This window comes from Dermacentor silvarum, chromosome 1 (genome assembly GCF_013339745.2).
Source record: "Dermacentor silvarum isolate Dsil-2018 chromosome 1, BIME_Dsil_1.4, whole genome shotgun sequence".
In the NCBI taxonomy this organism is placed as follows: domain Eukaryota; kingdom Metazoa; phylum Arthropoda; class Arachnida; order Ixodida; family Ixodidae; genus Dermacentor; species Dermacentor silvarum.
In genome coordinates, this window is record NC_051154.1 from 58,485,990 (window position 1) to 58,513,200 (window position 27,211).

Consider the following 27,211-nt stretch of genomic DNA (forward strand, 5'->3'; position numbering starts at 1 on the left):
TATCATCAAACAACGTAAGAATTTGGTTCTCTTTAATTTTTTTCATCTAGAACAAATTTATTTGTATTGTCAAAAAAACGTTGTTAAATTATATTGCAAGCGTGTCTCCTTTATAATCACCCTAATACGGGCAAGGAAATTGAACCAGATTATATTACTTGCACGAATGTCAATATTTATGCCATTGTATTTTACATCCCTTTAGGCCAAATCATTTCTCTTGCACATTACAGCCCGCACGAGTTGCCGTTGGCATACAGCCCCTACATAGCATATCTGTTCTGCAGAGCAAAATTTAGCCTTTCTCGCTTTAGAACTGATGAAGGGCTATTTCATTCATGCAGAACTTGTGCTTCTCCTCGAAGACTCAAGTTTAACTTGTTTACCGAACTAAACAGCGTTAATAGCTTATATTTTTGTACCTCAAACGGGGAACCAAACAAGTGACGGAAAAGGCAAGTACGTTACATTTGCAAATGACAGAGCTCTGCAGCGTTCAGAAATTTAACTGCCTATGATGCCACGATGCCACTGTGAAGACGGTTTTCAGTTTAAATACGATGGTAAATATGCCGCAGTTACAATGTAATACGGCCGTAGCAGCAGACGACGCGCTCCGCCTGCAGCGCCAATTTTGTCGTCATGACGCAGAACACCCATACAAACTTGTCATGATGCGGAAAAGCGCCGAACTACTCTTCATGCCCGGCGGACGGCACACCTACCCAGGCTAGCCACCGTACTCCATGACCGTACTCTAGTTGCCACAGACGTTGCGTTCAAATAGCGCGCCGGAGTGGCGTAAGTGGCGCCCCCAGCAAAAGCTCCAACAGCGGCCGCTTTTTATTGCTTTGCTAATAGTTCGACAAGAAGAAGTATGCTGATGCTCTTTTATTCATGCACATGTTTTTTTGTCAGCAGCAAGCACCAAAAATGTAAAAAGTGTGCTCGAGACAAACTCTACTTAAGTGGCGCCACTGCGATAGTTCAAACGACGGCCGCTTCCCATTGGTTCGCCGATGGTCCGGCAGGCGCAGGCGGTTCTATGCATGGTTCTATGTATTTAGGAGGTGCATAAGTATACTTTTATCATAGTCGGCAGGTGCGGTCAGTGATGAGCATGCGGGAAGGTTCTTTATTCTATGGGAAACCTCTCGGATGTCGTCTATGTGATGTCACGGATGTCGCTGCGTGTGCCTCAGCTAGCTGAAGAGCGGGCTTTTTTGTGGCCTGTTTCAAGCTTGGCGCCCATCGCATCACTCATTCGTCGTTCTTCAGACAGCAAGACAGCGATTCGTGAGCGTCCCATGGTAAGCAACTTCAGTTTTTTTGCTCTCTGTTTTACCGTACTTTGTGGTAACATTTTCATTTGACTAGCGGCATTCAGGGGTCAAAAATACGCACTTGCGTCAAGATTTCTATGCCAGTCCATTGTCAAATTCGTGTGTTATTTACTTCAATCGATGGCACGTGTGCATAATCAGCTGAAAACCCAAACTGATTCCTATATTTTGTTACTTGAACAACAGTTGAACCATGGATCCACCTATTCCGAAACTATCATTGCGCACTATGACTGCTCTGGACGTCCCAGATATCGGTAAGTGGTCTGACCATCTACATCGGTACTTTGTTCCTATACCCGTGTATGATACATCATATCGCTTCTTAGCTGACGGCATGTGCTTGGCGGTGTTGTCAAAACATCGGGAAAGGTTGGAAAACGTCTCCGCTGTAGCGGAAAGATCACAGTCGCCATGGTCAGAAATTAAAAAAAAAAAAAAAAAAAAACTGCATGCATTTATAGCAGTGGCAGCTTTTACTACAGCAAGCTTACTCGTTTAAAACCTGACAGCTGTGACGTCTTGACCACAAGCTTATAAAAAGGTCTGAAACATCATGTGGCTGTCCACACTGGTGCAGTGCATTTGAGGTAACCAGGTGCACTGCTTTTGGCAGCTTTGGCATATGCTTCATTATATTATTCCAGAAAACGAGTCTCTTTCGCCAGGCATATCTGTGAATATCATTGTGCTGACTTCCATACAATGCATGCTATGCACTCTAACCGTGATGTAACATGGATATAATGAAGTAAATATAACATTTGAGACATGCATTTGAGACATGCGTTTTTAGAATGAGTATTCTGTTATTCTACAGTTGTAATGAAACTGAAAATGCTCGATCTGAGACAATATTTGTTACACTGCAGTGAATATTTGTTCACTCGCAGCTCAAAATATGTATTTTGGTAGCAAAAATATGACCATTTGAACCAGGCACATTGTATATGTGTGTGGAAGTTTTGATCAGTGGCTTGGCTGACCTGCAGCTGGAAAGCCAATGTGTTGATCCTGTGTGGTCACACCGATTGCACAGTTGTGTATTAACGGTCCAAAGTGCTTGTCTGTAATTTAGCCTTGTTCACATGCCGCATAGCAGCAGGGACATTCTTCCTGCAGGTTGTCAAAATTGACAGGAGAGCCCTTGGTGACCTATCCGACACGTTATGCTCAAGTTTTTTTCCGTTGATATCAGTGTGTGTATGCTGTAACAAATATTGGTATTTTCATGTTTGATGCAACTTTGTTACTAGGTTCTATTGTGCTACGAGTTTAGTAATTAAACATTCATTTTACATTATACCGAAGCACTTCCACACATTCAAAGATTTAACACTACTCCTCTGAACATGCCGCTGCCAATGCAGTCTTGTGATTGGGCCTGTAGCATTTGCAGGACTTCCTGACAATGCACGCTTTTATGCACTCAAGTCCATCTGCTCTGGGTGCCAAACTATGCTGCTGTTTCATCAAATCGGCTTGCACACAATGTGACACATGTGCACTTCTGCCTCAATTGTGTCCACTAGCCACCGAGGGTGCTCTTCAGTATTGGTTTGTTAGCGTTACTATGAAGTGACAGCAGTTAATAAAAAGGCAAGATTACAAATCGCACTTGTATACAAGAAGTTCTGTTGCAGCATTGGCGTGCAGGTAGGCAGTATGAGAAAACTGAATGGACCATTACCTTCAGTCTTCAGAGGGCAGACAGTAGTTACTCCTACGATGAATTTACTTGAGTTGCCACTACACAATAGTCATCACCAAAGGGTAGCAGTGGGCATCCTTTTCTTTCCTATTTTGCAAGAATGCTCAACATCAAAATACTTGCCATTTGATATGGGAGCATCAGGCATTGACCATGTCATGATTCAAATCCTTCCAATACCTGAAAGCTTTCAGATAATAAAAGGACAACACCAAAGTCTGGCACCTTTTAAAGGACCCTTTTGCACATCTTTGAACTTTGTGTACAAAATACAAGGGAGCATATTGCTCATGTTAGTGCAGTGATATATACACAGGCTCGCCATATTTTTCTGATATGGCGAGCCTTAGCCTGTGATATATATACACAGGCTCGCCATATTTTTTTTATATTTGAGTATCTTATTATTTTTTGTCTGCATAGGCAATAACTGATGTTAATTAAGGTGATACTACTAGATGTTCTGCATTTTTGCCAATGAAAATCTTTTTGGGTTCCTTTTTAGTTAATTTTGGTGTTCTCTTAAATTATTTTACTCTGAGGACTTAGCAGCCTTGGCACAGCATATACATATGTAAAAGGAGACAAATTGCTAAAGCTGTTTGAGAATCAGTTGAGGCTCAACAAGTGCGGACTTGCATTGCCACAGTAGTAAACCGTGAATGTAAACAATATGCATCTTTTCTGTACTTGGAGAGTCGGTGTGTGGTATGATTGTAGAAACACGACACCTTAAAGGGACACTAAAGGCAAATACTAAGTCAAGCTAAAGTGATGTATTAGTCCACGAGTATCTCTAAAGCATCAATATTATCGCGAACAGAGCCTTAGTAATAGAGAAATTAAGGTAAATGCAGGACACGATTAGCGACTCCCCCGGGACATTCAAGTACTTGCCCGATGACGAAGGCACTCCTCATTTAAATTCTGTCACTAGTACTGAACCACTCGTTATAAAAAAATAATTGTACTGTATTATAAGAAGAAAGAAAATACTACTTCACCAGTTCTATTACAATTTTACAAAAAAGAACTAACTGACATTACACCGTTGACAAAGACGCGGGTGGTCAAAAGGTTTCGTGTTCGCTCGACTCTGCGCCGCCCGCACTTTCGCGTTTCAGTTTTTCTGTTATCGTGTAGTGTTGCGCTTCTTTTTCTGGCTTGCTAACCTCGCACTAACTGCAAGTAGCAGAGAATTCCACTTCCATGCGACGTCGCGGAATGCCCGAACGGTCTACGCCAATTTACCAAAATCGGCTGCAGCGGCGCACCGTACCGTCATCTGTCGGGCGCCGTTACACTAAGCAACAGCAGAAAATGGCGTATGCAACGTCACCACTCCTCGGTTGGCGTGGCGGGTGATTTGAATTGCAATAAAGGTATGTTGACCCTTCAGATCCAATTTTCTCGTAAACTAAGTCTTTTCTTTGCACGAGACAAGCGTTTTGATGTTTCTGGAAAGGTATTTAAACAGTCCACGTCGACTTAGTATTTGCCTTTAGTGTCCCTTTAAAACATTGAGAAGGTGATTAGGTGTCCCGGTGGGAAATAGGAGACAAATGACCAGATTACCTTTGTCTGGTCATGCTGCTGTGTCCACATATTATTGTGAGTTGTATCGGCGAATGTTTCTCTTTGGCACGGATGTTGTTGTCGTTATCAGGGGATGTTGAAAAAACTCCTGGGCCTACAAATACGGAAATGATCAAGGAACTTCTTGAAATGCAGAAAGTGATCCTGGGTAAACTTTCTGAAATTCAGGAAAAACAGGCCTCTTCTGAAGCAAAGTTGGTTCAAATGAATACGAGGCTTTCTTCCATAGAAGAAAGTTTGAAGGAATTCGATGTTGTTAATAGCAGACTATCTAAAGTTGGGGGAGGTCTGTCTGCATGAACATGACCGGAATTTAGATGCTCTCAACCGAAAGGTTGATAAACTTGAAAACAGGTTCAGGCAAAATAACTTGATAATAAGAGGAATTGGAGAAGACGGACGGTAAACTGATGATGTTTTATTGAAAAAGGTGAACTGTGATGTGTTTAGCGGCATTTTGAAGCTGAAAATAAATTCAATTGAAAGAATCGATCGCCTAGGTAAAAAGATTGAAGGCAGAGACCGACCAATCATCTGAGGGTGGCTGATTTCAGAGACAAGCCTAAAATTTTCCGTCATTGCTCTATGCTTAAGGGTACGAATATAAGCATCAGTGAAGATTATTCGAAAAGGATTGTTGAGGTACGGAAATGTCTATGGGTTTCTACACAAGAGAAAAGATCAAAGGGAACAAAGGTTAAACTTCTATATGACAAAATGAAAGTCAATAATGTCCTTTATGCGTGGAATGAAATCGCGAAAGAGCGCTGTGAATGTCAAGCACGCTCTCAGGATGACCCCGCTTGAATTTTGGAAAGCTTCAGGATATTGAATGTGAATGCAAGAAGCATACTAAATAAGGTTGAGGATATTGAAGCTATCATGATCCGGATATTATAATGATTACTGAGACATGGCTTCATAAAGATGTATTAGATAGCGAGGTAACTCCCAAGTCTTATGTAATGGTAAGGAAGGGCCGGGATGGTAGAGGTGGGGGAGTTGCGTTAATGATTCACGATAATATAGACTTTATTATACTTCCTCTCCCCGCTGATATTGAGGCAGTTTGGATTAAGATAATATTTAAGAATCATTCCGTCCACATAGGCAGTATATATAGGCCACCAAATTCACCAGTCCAGGTTCTTTCTTGTCTTCGGCACTTTATGGAGTGCAATATGCAACAAGGAGATATTATACTCTTGGGGGATTTCAACCTACCTGGAATAAACTGGAATGCTTACTCTCCTGGTGCATACAGAAATTTCGAATTGCAGTGAGCTTCTAGAACTTTTTTGTTTTGGTTTAAACCAGGTGGTGACCGACTATACTAGAATCGGTGCCCGTTCTTCGTCTATCCTTGACCTTGTTTTCGTGTCTAATCACCTGTTGCCTTTCCTAATCGACTGTGAGACCAGTGATGGTATCTCGGACCATAAACTTGTAGAGCTGTCTTTGAGCCTTTCCGCCAACACTGTCAACCGCCCCCCCTCCCCCCCCCCTAATGATGTGTTAAACTTTGCTAGAGCTGATGATGTTGGGGTTCTAGAATTGCTAGAGGACTCTTATGAGAGATTGTCTGAATTTTATATGCATAATCGGAGTCCTGGGGCGGTATTCTGTAAGAGTCTACCTAGTGGACTGTCCATTTCGGGGGCCGTTGATTCGCTGCAGCTTGACGTGCAGGAAGGTGCCAGCCAGTCTCCTTCCTGCACGTCAAGCAGCAGCGAATCAAAGGTCGCTGAAATGGACAGTCTACTAGGTAGACTCTTACAGAATACCGCCCCTGATTGTCTCTGGGAGTACTTTGCTAATTTAGTCATGTCTTCTATAAACACGTCTTCTTAGGTTGTATAAACATGTCTTCTTAGGTTGTATATACGTTAGCGTATAAAGAAAACTAGCAATAGGAGCCCTTGGATAACTAGAGAAATAATACACTTAAAGAGACGATTAAAATGAAAACGTAAGAATTATAAAAAGGGGGGGGGGGAATGCTAGCACTCAGACTCGATCCACCATTCAGTGTCTTGGAAGGAATCTTAAACTTCTGAAAGAATCCAAACAAAGGTTCTTTGGCGTTACAATCCCAAAATTTTTAAAAGCACCGGGTAAATTTTGGAGATATATTAATTCATCATCGAATGCTCGCTTAACCACACAATATAAAAAGCATCCTTCTTCTGAGAGTTTCAATGAAAATTTTTCATCTGTGTTCACAGAAGATAATGGTATTATGCCGAGTATTGAATTTCCATCTGACAGGCTGCCTATTGCTGACGTTGAAATTTCTGAACAAGGTGTGCTCAACCTTTTGCTTCATTTGAACATAAAGAAAAGCCCTGGACCCGATGGCATTTCTCACGAGTTTCTTTATCGATATGCTGAATGGAATTCTAATTATCTTGCAGTAATATTTCGGTCTTCACTTCATAGTGGTTTTTTACCAAAAGTGTGGAAGCAAGCTAAAGTGATTCCTGTCCTCAAAACCGGCGGTGCTGACAATTTAGCAAATCTATCCACCAACATGGGGTGCGATCGCGCAAACAGCTCGCTTTCCGCACGTTCGGTTTCACTGCTACGTCACAAAGTGGGAAAGCTGCGGTATCGCCCCGCTGTCTCTGACGGCCACTGACGCAATCGCAATTCTGACCGATCACGGGAAGGCAAGCGAAGGAATGGAAAAGCGAGCTGTTTGCGCGATCGCACCCATGGCTTTCGTAAAGGCCTATCCACAACATCTCAGCTCATCGAATTGGCCCATGATATTTCGGAAACTATTAACTCACGGGGACAGACGGATATGATCTTCATGGACTTTGCGAAGGCATTTGATAAAGTGTCTCACCGTAAACTGCTAGAAAAAATTGATGTTATGTTGAAAAATGCTTCTATTACACAATCTTTCTCATCCTATTTTCTTTCTCGCGAGCAATATGTCGAAATTAGTGGTACAAGGTCTGAGATTTCATGTGTTGAATCGGGAGTTCCCCTAGGCAGTGTTTTGGGCCCCCTTTTATTCCTCTTATTTATAAATGACCTCCCGAATGAAACAGACATTTCCATCAGGCTCTTTGCAGATGACTGCAATATATACAATAAAATTGAAACAGTAGGTGACCAGGATAAACTACACGCAAATTTACAGAAGATAAAGAAATGGTGTGATGAATGGCAAATGGTGCTAATCTCGCTAAAAACTGTAGTTATGACCGTCTCTAGAAAGTTAAATTACTTAAACTACTCTTATTTTATTAATAATCATGAACTTATCAGAGTTCAGCAGCTTAAGTACCTTGGCATGATTTTCACAAGTGATCTTCGCTGGAACCAGCATATAGATTGTGTGTGCCAAGGCCAACAAGTCTCTCTGGTGTCTGATGCGTCATTTGCCATTTGCAACTCAAGAAACAAGACGTCTAGCTTATAAAACAATAATTAGACCTATAATTGAATATGCAAAGGTTGTCTGGGACCCTTACACTGCTATAAATATATAAAAAATCAAAAGAATACAGCGTCTGGCAGTCAGATTCATATTCAATAAATATCGGAGGACGGACTCCCCTTCTCAACTATGCGTACAGGCAGACCTACCCACATTACAGGCTAGAACTAAATATGAAAGACTTAAATATCTTTACCTAATAATTCATCATCATGTTCATATTGGGTATACAGACTTTTTTAAAGTTCTTTCCAGTGAAACCACTAGGCATCGTCATTCAAAGTTTATTCGTCCTCCTGTTATTCATACCGATTGTTTTAAGTATAGCTTTTTTCCAAGAGCTATCAAAGAATGGAACTCCCTGTCGGAAGAAGCCGTTTCATCCTCATCAATTGATTTCTTCGCAAAACACATTGGAGATATCCTTGTTTGTAACTAATATACTTTACGTTGTATCTATGTTATCTTCCGCGGTTAATGCTGTGACCTCTTGGTGCTATTTTATTTTATTTCATTGTCCCTTTTTGTGTTTCAATGTACAATTTTCAGTGGACAAAATATTTGTTTTGTAAATGTTCGTATTCCACTCCTGCTATAGCCCTGTGTAAGGGCTGGCAGTATCTGTAAACACGCACACACACACACAAAAATGGGCCCTTACCCTAGGACCTCAGTACACCTCTGGACTGTATTGCAGGCTGTTGATGGCATGAACAAAAACAGATCTTTCTGATCAATGCACATTGGGGCCTGATGCTCAGTGAATCTTGTGTTCATGGACAGTGCTTTTAGTACTAATATTGCAGTTTAAAATGGGCTGAGAGTATTGCTTTCATGATTACCTGCAGGTCGACCGCATCAGCTGATGAGGCAGGACTCGTTTGGCCTGGTTCCACGTGGACGGATTCCATACTACCTTGTATTAGAGTCTGTCTTGGAGCAACTCTGCAGTTTTTATGAAAGTGATGATTCCCTTCGCAAAGAATTATTTGAAGGCAAGCTTATTTATATATAGGCTCTACACATGTCTTGTGCCTGACTGCTGCTTTCTTTTTTTTTTTTTTTTTTGGTCCAGGAGTGCGAAGGCGACTTTATCAACTTAAGGTAAGCTTTCCATGTGTGTCTTCAGTGCAGAAAACATTTAACTTCAAATAACTCATTGTGGTCTAAAATAATTTTACATGCGGCATGCAGTTATGTTCTCATGTAGCAAAATGTTGAAAAAAAATTTGCAGCAGTGGCTGTACTGGGCAGTAGAGCTAGTTAGAAACCAGGCCACAAAGCTAGAACGATTAAATTAGAAGTATTCATAAACTGTGTTTAAGCGCTAAAATGAATTTTAGTTATAAGTGCATGGTTTAGGTAACATCGTATGGGCCACTAACGCACCATTATTCTGCGGTCCTGATCTCTCATTTATTGAAAAAAAAAAAAAAAAAAACGGAAAGAGAGGAGTCGACTGGCTTAGTTCATTGGCACTGGTGCGAACTGCTGCGAGCCACAAGTCATGTAGTCGCAAGCCACATTGTGCCAATGATAATAGGTGAGCATAAGAACTTGTTGGTGCACTGTCTTTCAAGTAGCATGCTGATAAAGGCTTCGTGCGAAGCAGGGCCTGAGCTCTAGTATGGTTTCCGGTGGTATATAATCCAAACCCTAGGTTGCATCTTGATTTCAGCTGGGAAGTGAATTCAAAACCATATAACATGCATTCTGGAGGGACATGCATGGGAGCCTGCATAGAGGGAGCAGGGTTGCTTAATGTATTTATAATTATTGTTGCTAATTGAAGGTGTTTTCTCAGCCATTTTTTCCTAGCTAATTAAAATTGTATCTGCATGTAGTGTTGTCTGTCTCATAAATTTATGAAAGCGAGAGTGGGGCAATGAGCAGAAAGTGCTTTTTATTTGTTCTTTTCATAGTTTCAAAGCTATCACAAGCTGGGAAAGATTTTTTCTTTGTCTTGCTTTTATCTTAATATGAACCTGTTTATGAGTAACAACTAAGAATTTGGAGGACGCTTAAGCTTTGCCTTTAAGAGTGGAACACGATAGCATTCAAAGAGCCGTGGCTGCTTATCAGGCTTTTTTCTCGTATATTCAAATTAAAATCTGATGCTGTCGTGTCTGTAGGTTGTGGTTAAGTCATACTTTATGATTCTCTGATGGATTTTACTTTGAGAAATTAAATTTTTGTTCTCTAACGCCTTGTGCCACGTGAAGGGCCTGCCTGATCGGGGTGGTTCGGGATGATTATTTCCGCAAACGACGCCGGCGAGCCCATGCCGACACCAGATTTTCTGCGTCACGGGGCCCTTAACGCTCTTGCGTTAAAAGATGCTCATTATATGTGGGTTTGAATATACCAAATTGCTAGGTATATTAAACTTGTTTTTGTCTCTCCCGCATACAGTTCACTTTAAGCAAGTTCAATTTTACTTGCATGCCAATGTGTAGGTCATTCAGTACTACGAGATAATATTATCTTCTTGGTGAACAAATATAATCATTAAAATAAAAATTGAGGTTGTTTGACTTGTGGCCGTTTTCAAGAATGTTTCACCATTAGTTATCAGTACTATTGAGTATTCTTTTTTCTTTATGTGGCTACGGTTTGAAAGCTGCATAGGTGTGTCTTTAACTGCTGCCTGAGCTCCATGTTTTTTGTGAAAAGTGGAAGTGCTCGGTGGGCAGAAGGCAGTGCTCGGTGGGAAGTGGGATACTGAATGCCCCACTGCACTATGTTGTCACTGCATCTTTCAGTAAGACTGTGTGCAGGGGAAATCATTTTCACCATATGCCGTTCCTCTGCACTCCTCACCCTTGCAGTGCCCCTAATGTTGTCAGATTCTATATTTAATCTTTAAAAAAAGCTTCTTGCACTTGGTAATCCCTTTCTGGATTAAATGTCTGCATACGTCACAAGATAATAATAATCTTTATTTGCACTAAAAAAAAGAGAAAACAAAGGGGGGAGGGGTAGAGGAGTAAAGAGAAAGAGGGGGATCGCCCTGCGTGGCGTGCTAGGTGTGGCAGGTAGGTACAGACCGGTACACGGAGCGCCTGGCAGCCATCTACCCAGGGGGAGGGGGGGGGAGAGGGGATGTTTGTCTTCATGAAATAAAATGCTCTGTAAGTGTTGGTTTTGAAGCACCCTTGTGCTGCCTACAATTGTTAATGCTAGAAAGACCCAGATTATTGTATCGTGTATAAATTCTGTTTTATTTTTAATCTCATTTTATGTTTTGTAGTTCTTAGATCCCACTCCAGACCTGCAGGAGTTGTGCTCCCTTAGGGTGAAGTTTCGGCGTTCATTCAGTTATTTGATTCAGAATGTCAGGAGAGACATTAGTGGACGGGTGAGTATTTCTGTATGTCACTTGCATACCTTCATACTTTTTAAATGCTTAAGCATTTCTATGCCGACCCAACAAGAAAACCCATCCACCCGCCACGTAAGACAAATCGCTATAAGGAAATTAATGTATAAAACAAAATAAATTTTAAAGGAAAAACGTTGGTGGTGGTGAGTTTCAAACGTACAACCCCATGCTCAGAAGCTGAGTTTCCTACCCGCTGGGCTAAACAGCCATGATTGCAGAAGGTGAATATATCTGAACCATGTGCTAGTGCCTTCATATAGTTTTCCATCCTTTGCATATTTCAAAAGCCTGCACAGAAAGTGACAACCTCTCGAGTTTTTCTTAATGCGTTGACATTTCAGACCATACCAACATATTATTGTGTATATTTTCGTTCGGTGAGCATGGTAGGCTTCCTAGGCCCACTGTGTAATTTTAATCATTGCCCTATCCACAGCATATATGATGTTACAGCAAGCCACTTGTAGTGAGGTAGCATGTTAGGCAGTCTCTGTGGTGTCAAATCTTATACCTGAGGGAAGAGAAGGGTGTTGTGAGTTTATTAGTGCTTGTAAAAAATGCCTTTTTGGCTGTTATAAATGTAGATAATGCCGTACTTAGGGGGGGGGGGGGGAATATCAGGGTGTCTTGGAAGGGCTAGATAGCTATTTATTTTATGTATATAGAAACTCTTTTACCGGTGTCCTTTTTCTTTTTACTTATTGCTGGTACTATGTGACTCATTTGTTAAGTGAACAAGCCTCATAATAAACACCATGTCATGCACTAGAACTGCCAGAGCTGCTGGTTACTAAGAGAGATTTTCAATGTTCAGCTTGAAGTGAAAAAATTTGAAGCACTTGCAAAGGATAGGTTTATCAAGAGAGGCTAATTCAGAGCACAAATGCAATATTTCATTACCATTCAGTGATGCCATTTTTTGCTGCTTATAGTTACTTCTCTTTGTTCTTGTTCATGCTCAGGTATTTTGTTGCTTTATCGTATCACTCAGTGCCTTCACAAGAACCTGTGATGTATCTGTGAATAAATAAATGAACAACAGTCGCGAACGTCTCTTTATTGGGCCATTGAATACATTGTTTTTCGACAAGCTGTGTTTGCCGTGTTGCAGCATATAAAAATTTACTTCCTTTAGTCCTGTGCATGTTTGTTTTGTTTAATGTACATTACAAGTGTTTTTGAACTCAAGCCACTGTTTCCTTGCAGCTCAGTGACAGCTTGGTTTGCTTGCCTAGGTAAGACCCCGTCTTTTATATATATATATATATATATATATATATATATATATTTTTTTTTCCCCATACACTCTTTCTCATTTAGTTTTCCATTTAAGCTGCAGTAGCATGTGTAATATTATGTGACATCTGCCGGATTGCAACCTTTTCGCAAAGTATCTTGCAAAGCCCCTGTTTACTACGTTATACATTGTAGTCCTTACATGAGTCAGGTTTGTAAAGTCGGCCTTTAATGCGATAGCGTTAGGAGTGTCAAAGAGGAAAAAAGTGCATGTGTGGGAAGTATGTGAAGCCGGCCACGTAGTAGGGGTAGAAAGGAGGTGAGAGAGCTTAGAAGAACATTGGCGGTCTAGAAGCCAGTCGAAGCTGGAGAGGAGGGAGAGAGAGCAGCGCAGCTGATGAATGGGCACTTGAAAGAGGGAAAGGGCAGTGGCGCTGAAGTGCCGTCGCCTCAGTCTGCTCTGGACCACCATCAATTGCACTTCGCTCCTCAAAGAGGCATGATGTGTGTCGAGTGAGCTAAAATTATGTGCGAAGCTAAGGAGGGGCGACATAAATTTTACACATTTCTCTTGCACTTACCGCTAAATCGCCACTGACTTTTTTTATGTCCTTTTCATATGGTGCTTGAAAAGACTGGAATTTAGCTAATAAGTAATTATAAGCAATATATATTATGATGATTACCAGTTACAACATAGCACAATGTCTACAATATTGTGTATTGCAAGTACATTAATCACACTGGTATAATATGTATTTATTGAGATCAAATTTTTCGTGATCATTGTAGGTGGACTGTATGTGTAATGGAACAGTTGAAGTTCCTGAAATCGTGTGTTATGTTTAATAATGCCGTATCCACCACATGTAATGTAAATCCAGGCACATTGCCCAGCAAATGCCGTGTGATGCCGGTGTCAAGGTACTGTTGATGTGTACAACAAAATTGCAGGTGCAACGAGATTAGTTGATCTGGCTTTATTTTTTTCTGATTTCTGTTTGCAGGCCACAGCTTGATCTCGCACTTCACCATGATAATGAAGTTGTATGCCACCAAAAACGTTACGAATATGACTTTGAAGAAATTGAAGAAATTGCTCAAGGAGGATTTGGAATTGTGTGTAAGGTAGGCAGCACAATGGTATCAGTTTTTTAAGTTGCATAGTTCTCCTGCAAGAGCATTCTAAGGAAAAGTTATATGTTCATTGATTTTTGTGTATAACACTTTAGGCTATGAGAAGAACAGACCGCCAGATTTATGCTGTGAAGAAGATCCCCTTCATGTACTTCAATCTGAAGTTCCTAAAGCAGGTAACCTTTGTTTTAATTCTTTAACTGCCACTACCGAGATAACTCGTGAAACCACCCACGCGCACCCCCTGCTACTCCCGAGTATACTCGTGTTGCTTTTTAAACTCACTCCCTGCCACTCCCGAGAAAACTCGTGCAAAAAAAAAAAAAAATTTTGCGTTCATGTCTCGCCATCTGTGGAGAGGTAACCTAAACACATAGAACTTGCAAATTAAATTTTAGACAACAGATGGAGCGCACGTGTTTACACCCGGGTTGCTTCGTCTCGGCAGAGCGCAGCAGCAATGGTCAGCACGCCACGTGCGCCCGCGCTTTGACGGACGAAGAAATACAAGAACTGCTGATGAATTCTGACGAAATACAGTCGAATCTTGATAATTCGAACTCGAAGGGGCCCGCAAATTTGTTAGAATTAAAAGGACTTATTTTGAAGTATTCGTGCACGATGTACGAACGGTGCGAGTCGTGAAATGCGGCGCGCAAGCACATAGCGAGTGAGGACCACGAATCTGCCCCCGCGAGCCAACGTTCGCTTCCCGATAATCGCAGAAAAAACGAAACTTCAGAGAGCGTGCGGCGCTGGCACGGACGGGCGCACGCACGGGAGACCGTCGGAAGGTGAGGGGAGGAGGGCGGCAGAGAAGCGCATTTGGCCTTGGCTACGCTGTCGCTTCGGTGGCAGTAGCTTCGATGGCTCCCATCGCCCTCCTTCTCAACTCCCTCGTAACTCCCCCCACCTTCGACTGTCGCCGTGCACGCCCGCCGTGCCGGCGCCAGCTTAGCCCGCTCTCTGAAGTTTCGTTTTCGGCCGTTATCGGGAAGTTGGGTGGACTGGACCTTCGCCGTTGCTTCTCTTTGCGTTTCTCTCTTTGCATGTCCTGTGGAGTATCATTGTGCATTACTAGCATGAAATTTCCACTGAACCAACATGAAGAAAAATACCCGGCAGGGGGTGAGGAGCATTCAGAAAAAGACCCGGCAGTGAAAGGGTTAAAGCAGACTCGAACCTTTCTGCAGTTGCTTTCCTCAGGTGTTCAAGTTACTGTTGCATGACTCCTTTGTCTATACTGAAAAATAAAAAGGGGGAGGTGGGGTGTGAAATTGAGCATGCATTTAAAATGCTAAATGTCAAAGCAGTCATTTCAAACAGCGAGGGATGGAAAAAAGGAGCATTGCTTATCAGAATCCTTCGTTCGAGCAGCACTTGTATAAGCCACACATTTTTAGGATGCCATATGTTCTCATGTGCTATCTCTTTTTGTGCATACTGCTACAGTTGCGATTATTTCGTTTTCTTTTGTTAGGTATTAAGAGAAGTGGAGCTTTTGGCTCAGCTTTCTCATTCTAATATTGTGGCCTACAAGTCGGCATGGATTGAAAACGTGACAGATTTTAAGACAAAGTCAAGCACAGCCACTGTTGACAGCTCTCAAAGGTTTGTAAAGCTGTCTTACATGTATTGCTGGTTCCACAGTGCTCTTAATACCATTTTTTCTGGTACTTTAAAAAGCTACACCAAAAACTTTTGGGCTAGATATGTAGCCTAAGGAGAAATCTAACTGGTGTTTTTTTAACATCCAATGAATTTACAACATGCATTTGTATGCTAGCATCTGCAAGTTTGACTTGAGAAGGCCTATGGAAATTGTCAACATAAGTTAGCAGCTAATTTAACTTAAGTTGAAGGGTTGCTGCATTGTCTCTACTAACACCTTTTCTGTACAAGTATATTATTGCACTATAGTTCTTTTAGTATATAAATAACATAGCTCAGATTCTAACGGAGAAATTAATTAAAACTAAAAATTGCTGCCCATCTCACCAATAGTATCGTGAGTGGACTGACTGCTGTCCATCATCTCGCATTCTGGTAACAGGAACTTTAATTGAAGAGTTTAATGCAATTTTTAATTCTGTGCCATAAAGCAAATGATGCAACAACCACAAATTGGCAGTAGTAGTACCATTTGAAAAGATAGTATGCATGATCTAAGTGATTAGCTTGCTGCACAATTCAGCAACACGCTCGTAAAATTGTAAAATACTAATGCCATTCCTATGCCACGTTATTTCTAACTTAAGGTGCAGTACTTTTAAAAATTTCAGCCCATATTCATATGAGCAGTCACAAGCACATTGTGATTATGTGCACAGTGGTACTGATTTATGACTTGCATTGGTTAGAATATATTTTAGCATAGTGTTACCATCATACTCTTGTTGTCTTGGATACTGATTGCTGCCAACTACGTATACGCGGAGCTTGCCGGACATTTGGTATTTGTCAGTTCCGTTCAGCAAGTTTACCGGGACAGCATGTACAAAACTGTACAAAACGAAAAGAAAAATCCAGCGCATCTCCAGCCAAGATGAAATAAATCATAGGTAATTCAATGCTAAATGCGGAGGCACCATCTGATAGGTTAAAATCAAAACATATTTGTGAATTGGTTGTCTCTTTTCTTAGGCCTAACAGTGTCAGATCAGACAGCTGACCTTAAAGGCCAACTACAATGAAATTCTGGACCGCTTAAGAAGCCCCGTTTCAGATACTTTAGACGTACAGCAGCCTTTCTGTGAAGCGCCCACTCGCATTTCAAGTGAGTGAGTGCTTCACAAAACACTCGGAAGAAATCTTTGTTTTCCATACCGAAACTGAAAAAAAAAAAAAAACGCTGCCATTACCAGGTCACCGGAAATTATATACCTTGAAGACTAAAGAACCAGTGCCCTGGTCTTCTGCTTCCCTTGCTTGTGTCTGTTCTGTGTATCAGTGGACAGGTCCCGCGCGTCTGCTAGCCATAGTATATTTTGCAAGCTGCTTTGTGTGCTGTGCCAATGCCGTTGCTCGCCCGCGATGTTCTTTTAATGCGAATTATTCTCGGAGTCAACAGAGTTAGTCTACTTTGCTAGCTGCTTCATGTGCTGGGCCAATGCCGTTGCGTGCCCGCAAGGTTCTTTTAATGCCAAGTATTCTCTGAGTCAAGCCAGTGTTCTCTATATGGTTGTCTCCGTTCGACAAGCAGAGCCTCGATTTGTTCTGCCTCTGCCTGTACAAGAGTGCATTAGGTGACCAAGTTAAAGTTAAAAAGCTTAACGCGGACGGGATCCACGCATGGCACAGCTTTATGCTACGTCAACGAAAATTGGATGCTCAACTGTGTAGTGTGGCTGGTGCAGGAATAGAACATGTCCTATCACACGCCAGAGCCACTGGAACAGGGCGCATCGCACGCTAGCTTGGCGGACCAGCAGCATGCTGGTCCAACAGCATACATGTTGAATGATGGCCCTTTAGGCCTCTAGAAAAAATTGCCAGGCAGCGATACTGTAGCCCACCAAGTCGGGGCACACAAAGACTTCAAAGTAATCAGCAGCACTCGGAGGGTTGCCGATGTTCAGTTATTCCTGTTGTAGTAGCAAACCAAAAGCAGGGAGACGCTGGTGGAAAACTTGTCACATCAATCCTGGCCAACTGCCACATTGTAAAGAATGCCTTGTCGTCACTGACAGCCGACTCTGTAATACCCATGACACGGGGGCACTTCAAAATTCTTTGAACTAAGGGACATTTACCTGAAAGGCGACGCATGACACGGGAGTACTAGCAGTGTCAAATGAAATATGAACAGCGAAGCATGGGGCTGAAGCAACCATACCTTGAATCTGTCATGGTGTATTTAATTCTGTTGTTTTAGCCAGCAAACACTTTTGCGATAACACTCATGTAATTTTACAGTGTAGACCGCTTACAACGTAAGTCGCCGGAGTCGTGAATATCTGCACTATAAGCGGTACCACACTATAACCAAGACAACGATTTTCAAGCCCTGCACTTATGCAAAACATGTAGACCAAGCAGCCGCGTGTATCCGAGAATCGGAGCGTGTGACTGGAAGTTTTGCATCCGTTTAAATTTACGAACGTTAAAAGGTTAATGTCCTTCGCATGAAGCAAAGTAATAATTTAAAAATATGTCTCAGTTTCGCCCGAAAGGCGAAGCATCAATTGCGATAGCAAATTACTTCTTCTTTCTGGGGTTTTACGTGCCAAAACCAGTTCTGATTATGAGGCACGCTGTAGTGGAGGGCTCCGGATTAATTTTGACCACCTGGGGTTCTTTAACGTGCACTACAACGCAAGCACACGGGTGTTTTTGCATTTCGCCTCCATCGAAATGCGGCCTCCGGGGCCGGAACTCAATCTTGCCGGGACCTCGTGCTCAGCAGCGCAACGCCTGCGATAGCAAATTAGTAGAGAGCTATAAGGAGTAGGGATAGTAGTGATATCGGCTGCATAAACTTGACACATTCGCTTACTAATTGAATTAACAAGCGTGGTGTCAACGTGCACAAGCAAACATGAATAGACTCGATGACCGCAAACAACCACTGTCAAAACGCTGGCGTGGGGAAATGCGGCCGCCGCAGCGAGCGAAGGTTTGTGCGGTCTATCGCTTCAACGGAAACTGAGCGGCGTAAGCACAGCGCATACAAAGGTCAGAGCCATGTGGAGATCGCTTAGATACGGTGCACGCGACAACACCGACAGCCGGCACAGGCGCGAACGCATTTGTTGGCAGAGTAGGAGCCGCACCCCCCCACCTCCCTCCCGTGCTGCCTTCCCGCTTTGCTCCTTTCGCGTGGGAGATTGCGTCGCCAGTTCCCCTTGCGCCCGGTTGCAAGATACGCATTTGGAGCTGCAGCACAGCATCGCCCCCCTTCCCTCCCTCCCATACCCCAACGGCCTTTCGTGCAATGGAAGTCGCGTTTGCTCTCCGGTGTGCGTTCGCTATCCATGAAAATGCGCCTCTCCCGTGCGCTTTCACTCTCACATACGGCGCGCGCCGACGATTTTATCGCCCTTAGACTCATGCTCCACGTCTCATGCTCCTCCGCATCGCCCTTGTTGATCTCTCCCATCGGTGGGGGCATCTTGTTGAGAAGCGTGCTCGCTACCGCCCTTTTCGGCGAGATTTTCCCGCGGAAGCCACATTTTAACCAGTATTTCGTCTCAAGCCGCTGCACTGTAAGCGGTATGCGTATACATGGAGTGCTATGGGAAAATTAACGGGAGTCTGAAAAGACCGTACTATATCCGGTACTGCACTATAAGCGGTTACGTTATACAGTGTAGACCGCTTATAACGTAAGTCGCCAGAGTCGCGAATATCCGCACTATAAGCGGTACCGCACTATAACCAAAGCAACAATTTTCAAGGCCCGCACCTATGCAAATCATGTGCACCGAGCCGCCACGCGTATGTGACAGTCGAGGAATGCGGCTAGAACGTTTGCATTCAATTTACAGTCGAATCTTGTTAATTCGAACCCGCCGTGGTTGCTCAGTGGCTATGGTGTTGGGCTGCTGAGCACGAGGTCGCGGGATCGAATCCCGGCCACGGCGGCCGCATTTCGATGGGGGCGAAATGCGAAAACACCCGTGTACTTAGATTTAGGTGCACGTTAAAGAACCCCAGGTGGTCCAAATTTCCGGAGTCCCCCACTACGGCGTGCCTCATAATCAGAACTGGTTTTGGCACGTAAAACCCCATAATTTAATTTTTAATTTGTTAATTCGACATAATTAACGCAGCGGCACCTCCGACCGGCATTGCTCCAGCACCGCCATAGAGTAAAAGCTTAGGAGACCCCTCAATGTCGCGCACGAACAAAAAAAAAAAAACATGCGGCGGAAATTTTACCCTCTCTCAAATGGCAAGGTCGCCGATTCTGCGTTGCGCCGGAACATGCGTGTACGTGCCATCGTCTCAGCCATGCTACCGTAACCACGCGTAGAAAATGGCAGTGAACCCTTCTTTCTCCTTTATGCTTCCTCTACTTTCTAGTCACGTGTTGACCTCACACGCTGCGGCTACGGTGCAGAGGGAAGCAGCGGCGGTGTCCCAGGCCGGCTAATGAAACTGCCCACGCCGGCTAACGCCCGCTTCCTGATAACGGCAGAAAACGAAACTTCGGGGAGCTGGCGCCGGGCCGGCTGGAGCGGCGGCGCCTGCACGGCTGCGGGCGCACACGGTGACAGTCGAAAGTGAGGGAGCTACGAGGGAGGGTGAGGGGAGCCACCGAAGTGGCGGAGTTGCCGAGGCGAAATCCGCTTCTCTGCCGCCCTCCTCCCTCACATTCCACGGTCTCCGCATGCGCCCTTCGCCGTGTCGTGCCGGCGCCGCCCGCTCCCTGAAGTTTCGTTTACTGCCGTTATCGTGAAGCGAGCGTTGGCCGGCGTTGGCAGTTTCGTGGCCCTCGCTCGCTATGCACTCCGTGATATTTCACGACTCGCACTCAAGATTCTGGTTTCAGCCTCACTGGCTGTTCGTTCACACCACGTGCCCTTCTCCACTTCGTCTCTCTCTCTTCCTCGAGCACTCCCTTTGAGGGGAGCGTTCGCCGTCTCCGCTGACTTCCGTACTCCCAGGCAGCCGCACTGTAACCGGTATTTCGTTTCCTGAAACTGCGCTATAGGCAATACGTGTATACATGGCATGCTATGGGAAAATTAACGGGAGTCTGAAAAGACCGCACTATATCTGGTCCTGCACTATAAGCAGTTACGTTATAAATGGTCTACACTGTAAGTGGTCTATACTGTATACTGATTTGCTTTGTTGTTCGCAACTCCTGCCATTGTACTTGCCCATAGTGCGCACTGTCTAGTCATCACCATTTACAGGCGCACATCCGGCTTGACAGCACTGTGTGATGATGCTCCCCCTATAACTGCGATACTTTCGTTTCTGTTCTGGTTCTCTTTTAGTTGAAAGCGAATAAAGCAAAATCAAAGAGAACAGAAGCTAAATTATTGTAGTATAGGGTGAGTATTATCGCACAGTGCGGCAAAGCCGAATGTGCTATTGGTGTCAAATGAAACGCGAACAGCGTGATGCAGTATGGGAGAGCATCGTCGCGCAGTGAGGTCAAACCAGATGTACACGCTTGCGAATGGGGATGATTGGATGACGTCCTCTGTACCTTCAGTTATGCTTCGGCCATGCGCTTCGCTGTTCGTGTTTCATTTAATACCGATAATGCCGGTAAGGGTTCCTTGCGGAAAAGGAGTTATTCAAACTACTTTTGGGTGTAAAGGCATAGCCTTGTGCGCAGCCCATCAACAACAGAAAAGTTGTCAAAACACTTCGTAGTCCTGCTGATCATTTTATTGCTTCCAAAAATGTTTCTTAGTCGTAGAGACCCAATTTGTCTCGCTGTGAACATTTCTTGCAGTCACACTTTCAAACACATGCAACTTGTCCCGTCACAGATGTCACCACTGTCGTGTCACTGTACTCGCTTTGGGCCGCTTCGTCTGCATGTATTTCTGGCCATACAGTTTTGTTGGTGCAGCATGCTCGCTCTCTGCCATATGGCATAGACCCATCAAATGTGGCCCCGGCAACGGGCACCCACAAGAAGCCTCATGTCCAGTGGCCAGAGAAAGCAACATGGACGCTCGTCAGGTTATGGGAAGATGATTTGGATGCACTGCTAAATATAACACTGATAACGAATATGTGAATTGAATTCTAATGCTGCGGCAAGTCTTTTATGTTTAATCCTTTCTTTCTCGTTTTGCATTTACCAGATGCAAATTTCTTTTGCATTTTGTCGGCTTCAGTTCAAGCAAGCAGCGCCTACAGTTTTGCTGTGGCGCTTACTGAAAACATATAAAGAAGGCTGCGCCTTACCGTGTATCACCGGCGAAGCTCCTTTTAATAAGAGTGCAAAGTAAAAAGGTTTACTTCGAAGGAATTTAGTTTGCTCGTGTGTCGGGTATAATCGTGTGTCGGGTATAATCTATGAAATCAAAACTTAAGACAGCCAAACAGTTCTACTTCACTAATACACTGACAAACTTCTTGAAAACTGCTCCAACTAAGTTTTGGAACTACATTAACCCAAAGATTCGTGATGACAACGGAGCCTCAAATGAAGAAAATTGAAACTCTGGTAACTTGCTTAACAACTAATTCTGCTCCGTTTTCACAGAGGACGACAGCGCACTACCACAAGCAGGCTCTACCAGAAATGAGCCACTAGAGCCACAGGCATACTTAACCTACTACTGAACTTAGACCCAAAGAAATCACCTGGAGCTGATAGTATACCAAATGCATTCCTTCGCAGATACGCTAGCTGGATGGCCAAGTACTTATCAATAACTTTTTAACAAATCGCTGTCCTCAGGCGCCCTCCCTATTGATTGGAAAACAGCAAAAGTAAAACCAATTCATAAATCGGGAAGCAGAACAGAACCCTCTAACTACAGGTCAATCTCACTAACATGTACAGTCTGTAAACTACTAGAACACATTATCTTAGAGCGCTTAACCAAACACCTTGAACAGGAACAAACACTAACAGCTTGTCAGCGTGGTTTTCGCAGAGGAGTTTCCACGGTCACACAACTAATTGAGCTTGTTCATGATGTATCGTTAAGCATTGATCAACAAATACAAATTGACCTAATCTATTTAGATTTTTCAAAAGCTTTCGATCGCGTAACACATCATTAATTTATAAACTCGAATTAACCTTGGGCATAGGACCTATTCTCGATTGAATCAAGAACTATCTTGTTAATCGCACACAATTTGTAGAAGTAAATCAACAATATTGTATTAAATCGAGCATCATATCTGGCGTTCCACAAGGAAGTGTACTGGCTCCAGTTTTATTTTTTATATGCATTAATGATCTGCCTTTAAATATTCCTGTTAATGTTAGGCTTTTTGCTGACGATTGTGTTCTGTATCAGGTAATTAATTCGTATAATGACCATCTAGCTTTGAACGACGCTTTATCATGGGTATACAAATGGTGTAACGAATGGCAAATAACTTTGAACATTAAAAAATCGGCTACACTATCAACTACGAGGAAAAAAACACAGATCAGAAGTCGACTACACTATAAATAATGCCACACTTAACTAAGTGAAGGAGTTCAAGTACCTTGGCTTAACAATAACACACGACTTTAGATGGGAATGCCATGTTAATGTTACCTCGACCGCACAAAAAAAAATTTTTCTTTCTAAACTGATGTCTGACTAGCACCCCAAACACAAAGCTACTAGCATATAACACATTTGTCAGATCAGTATTAGAATACGCTAATGTTGTTTGGTTTCCTTTCACTAAAGAACTCATTAAAAACTGGAAGCAGTTCAAAGGAAGGCACTAAGATGTATTTACAATAAATATAGGTTAAAAGACTCGCCCACGGATTTGCTAAAACAGGCCGGTATCCTTACCTTACAAAACTGAGCCAAGATTGCGCAGTTTAAAATGATGTACCAACTTATTCATTACGAATTAAAAATAGACAACTCAAAATACTTATCTATTACACAAACACGACCCACCCGACATAAACACACTCTATCATTAAATGAACACCCTGTTCATACGGAAAGTCATAAGCATTCCTTTTTTTCCTTTAATGATGCGTGAATGGAACAAGCTGGACCCTACCATCACAAACAGGCCAACAGTTACGTTTCCCTCCGTGGTGGTGGGGGTGCCGCTTTTCGAGTTCAGGTCGTTGCTCGTCCGTCGCTCCTGATGGCACCCTTGTTGATCCGGGCTCCTAGCCCTCAATCTTCCGTTCGTTGTCAGGCTACACGTTGCATACCAGGCTCGCAACAACTCCTCCGTATGTACACGTTTATTTACATAGTATGTACATTTCGCCAACAGCTCGCTGAGTCATCGACTCCAGCTCTCTCATTGCTATCCCATCGCTCTCTCCAAAACATGGCCGAATTCCCCCTTTTAAGCAATTCGCTTCACACAAAAATTTCATTCCTCCGCCCCTCGGCAGCGTAGGGCGGAGCACTCTCACAATCACAAACAGTTTTACAAGCATACACTGTCACGATCCAATGGTTAGCTCAAATCAGCCCAACAGTTTTCTTTCAGTCACCCCTATTTCGCTCTTTCCCGTTTCCCTCTGGCCAATCCTTACATTGTAGCTTCACTTCAAAGCAAACACGAGCAAACCAAAAATAAACAAACTAGTAACACAAAACAGCACCAATAAAGTACACAAGCAAAAGCCAGGAAAAGAATTTCCCTTCCACATTTAATCCCCTTGTTACCCGGCCCATGCACTCGAGCAAGCCGCAAACTAGAGGATGCGCCGCGCAATTGCTTGAACACAGGTGGCGGCCTGCTCTATGCGACGAAGACCACCTGAGCAACGCGACTCCCATTAGCCTCACAAGGAGCGCTGCTGGCGCGTGCCCTTTTATCCTTTGTCCAGCTCCCCCGACACCGTGGGTGGGGGAGCGACAACAGTGACGATCGGCAAGTGACGCGTTTGTCGGCACCAGTTTGCCGTGGTTGACGGTTCAAAACATCGTGCACATGTGGTCCATGACCATCGGCTCAGCGGCGCCCGCCACCCCGCTCTAAACGGCCTATCTTGCTAGCCGATAGCGCGCGGCACTCCCCGGGCCTACACACATATGGAAACATTTCTGTAACGTCCTCCTAGTTAGTTTTCATGCATACCTACACACATGTGGAAACGTTTCTGTAATACCGCCCTAGTTAGTCTCCATGTATACAAATAAAATATCCAAGTAAAGGTCGTCGAACTTAACACCAACCATATCTACTTTTTTTAACATTATTCGAAAACAAATTACAAGCTTCACAATTCTGACCTACCTGTGTTACCATTTATTTCTGTGCCATTTTATTTTATTGTATACATAATCACAATTTATTTATAGATTATCACCTCTTGTGTAAACTTAACTTTAATATGTTGTAGTTTGTCATTGCCGAGTTCCATTGTTTATTTATGCTAACTTTTTACCTCTTTACCAGTTGTTTTTATAAAGTTTATTGCCTTGTATTATTCTGTTATTACTGCCTACCATTCTTTACTGATTATAATGGTTAGCTAATTTCATTACCTTTTGTTATTCCTAAGCATACTACAATATATATCTTGTAATTAATGCCACAATTTCGTTCACCTTTGTCAATTGTCTCCCTTTTTGATTACTCTCGTTCATTTTTTTATACGATGTGGTGCTTTATTATTTCTGCCAACCATATTGTTTGTCTTTGTTAATAGTCAATGTATTGTATGCAAACTAAATATTGTGCTAATTGTTGTTATTATATCGTAAGACAACTATGTACATGCCCTTCTGTTATGATCCCTGATAGGATCAACAGTATAAATAAATAAATAAATATATAAATAAATAAATAAATAAATAAAAAATTCGCATGAACTCTAAGGAATTCTTGTCCAAACTTCCAACTCGTCTACCATTCAACGAAAACCGAACATTATTGCATTGTGAACTTCTTGAATGTTTTATTCAGTTCTACTTGTCGCAGGATGCTTGATCTTCAAGCGAGATATTTATTTATTTATTTACTTACTTGCTTACTTATTTATATGTATTGCTTGTTTGTTTGTGTTGCATTTGTTTTACTCTCGGGGTCTTTCTCACTAGTGAGGGGAGTGGGTTACAAAAGAAAAAACTGGGGAAATAAATTGTGAGATTATAAATATTATGGGGTAATTATACAATGTTACCTGAGAGTTCGTTAACTATGTTATGTTTGCTCTCCAAAAGCCATTCATAGACCTTTTACCTGGCTCAAAGCATTTTCTTTGAAAGCCTATCAAAGCATTTTGACAGTGTCTGTGACTACTTTCTCCATGAAGAAACAGAATGATGCATAAACAGATCTTTTCATATCTATGCCATCGCAAAACTGACAGATGACAATAGAAAGTCGAAAGGAAGAAACATACCGAGCAGACAAAAATTATTGCTGACGCAGTATAGTATGTGCACCTAGTTCAACACATCTCTCCTGCCTCTGTTAAAAAAAAAGTCTCATTATTTTAGAGTCCCCCCTCACTTAAATAACTAGAAAATGTGTCTTGTTATACTGAATTTTGCTATTGAACAACTGTCCATAGATGTAATCCCTGCTCAGCTGCTGTGGCTTTGTGAAGGCAACAAAACATTGCCTCTGTGTGTTCAAATGAACTGACATTGCCTTCATGGTTGTAACATGTTTCCCAAGAATGTGGCATGCCATTATTTTGGGTTTATATGTAGGAAGATATTTATCAGGCAGCAGAATCGCCTGCCCACATCTTTCACATTTAATTAAGTGGTGCTTTTGTCATAATTGGAATAATGCGGTGGCAGTTTAGGTGAGTTGATGCTGCGTTTTGATTGTATATTAGCTTGGCAAACGGAAAGGGACAAAGATAAGTATTGCTTTTGTCTTTGTCCTATTCTCTTTCTAAAAATAACATGTCTGCTTTCACTGCTGCATCCCATCAGTGGAATGTGCCGAGTGTAATGAGATTTAATAATCCTCAAGGGGATGAAAGTTGTAATTCAAGTTGAAATACCTTTGTGGAACATATTAGGCTATATACTTGTTGACTAATGGCATCATGACAAATTGCCCCAATGTGCACGGTATGATTTGTCAAGGATGCCATAACACATGTTCCTTCTCCTTGTGACCATGACATTCTGTGTGAAAAGATTGCTGCAATAAGGCTGTCGTGTTATTCATCCTAATGTCATTACTATTATTTTTTTTTCACAGTACAGTTCTTATCTCTTCTGGTGCTGGTGACAAGAAAAGCTCGCTGCCAAATTTTGTTGAGTTGTCTACATCTCTGGACACGGTACCAGCAGCATATCGGAAGCAGCTTTCTTATAGCACTTCTGTTGAGACAAACCACGTTGAAGATTTGGATTGTTGTGAAAGTGAGCACTGTGTTTCACTGGAAGAGCCAAGCAAAGCGACTCTGGACTTCGTTTGTGGTAGTGCCTCTGCAGAGGGATGGAAATGTTCACGCCAGAGCTCGAAAAGTGATAGTGAACTCAGAAAAGATGCTGATGGACATAGCATAAATGGAAGAAAGACGTCAAGTGATGTGGCCAGCTCCCCAGTCATGAAGACTCCCCGAGAGCATATTTTCAGACTTCTTTATTCTTCGGTAAGTTGGTAATGTCCCTTCTTATTGTTCTGCTTTTTTTTACACTAAGCAGCCAAATGATTATACATAAACCAAAGTGCAGGCTAAAGATGTAAAACGGTGACTTGTAGAACTATATTAAGCAAAAATGTTATTAAATGCATGATATTTTAGGTTAAATTAATGC

General features: G+C 42.6%; 1 protein-coding gene across 4 annotated transcripts in view; it reads left to right on the top strand.

Annotated features, from left to right (window-relative positions):
* Positions 1-1,036: 1,036 nt before the first annotated feature.
* LOC119463941 (eukaryotic translation initiation factor 2-alpha kinase 1-like) overlaps positions 1,037-27,211 on the top strand; it is an 85,324-nt gene continuing 59,149 nt past the window's right edge. For 2 of the 4 annotated variants that reach the window (XR_007467398.1, XR_007467399.1), the window contains exons 1-10: positions 1,037-1,310; positions 1,530-1,600; positions 8,950-9,096; positions 9,177-9,205; positions 11,352-11,459; positions 12,690-12,718; positions 13,727-13,847; positions 13,952-14,032; positions 15,337-15,467; positions 26,649-27,045. Coding sequence is in view for 2 of the 4 variants with exons in the window: in XM_049668545.1 (XP_049524502.1) it covers positions 1,537-1,600; positions 8,950-9,096; positions 9,177-9,205; positions 11,352-11,459; positions 12,690-12,718; positions 13,727-13,847; positions 13,952-14,032; positions 15,337-15,467; positions 26,649-27,045 (1,107 nt within the window). In the remaining 2 variants the exon portion in view is untranslated. The remainder of the gene's footprint in view (positions 1,311-1,529; positions 1,601-8,949; positions 9,097-9,176; positions 9,206-11,351; positions 11,460-12,689; positions 12,719-13,726; positions 13,848-13,951; positions 14,033-15,336; positions 15,468-26,648; positions 27,046-27,211) is intronic. The other 2 variants (XM_049668545.1, XM_037724779.2) reach the window with 2 other exon arrangements.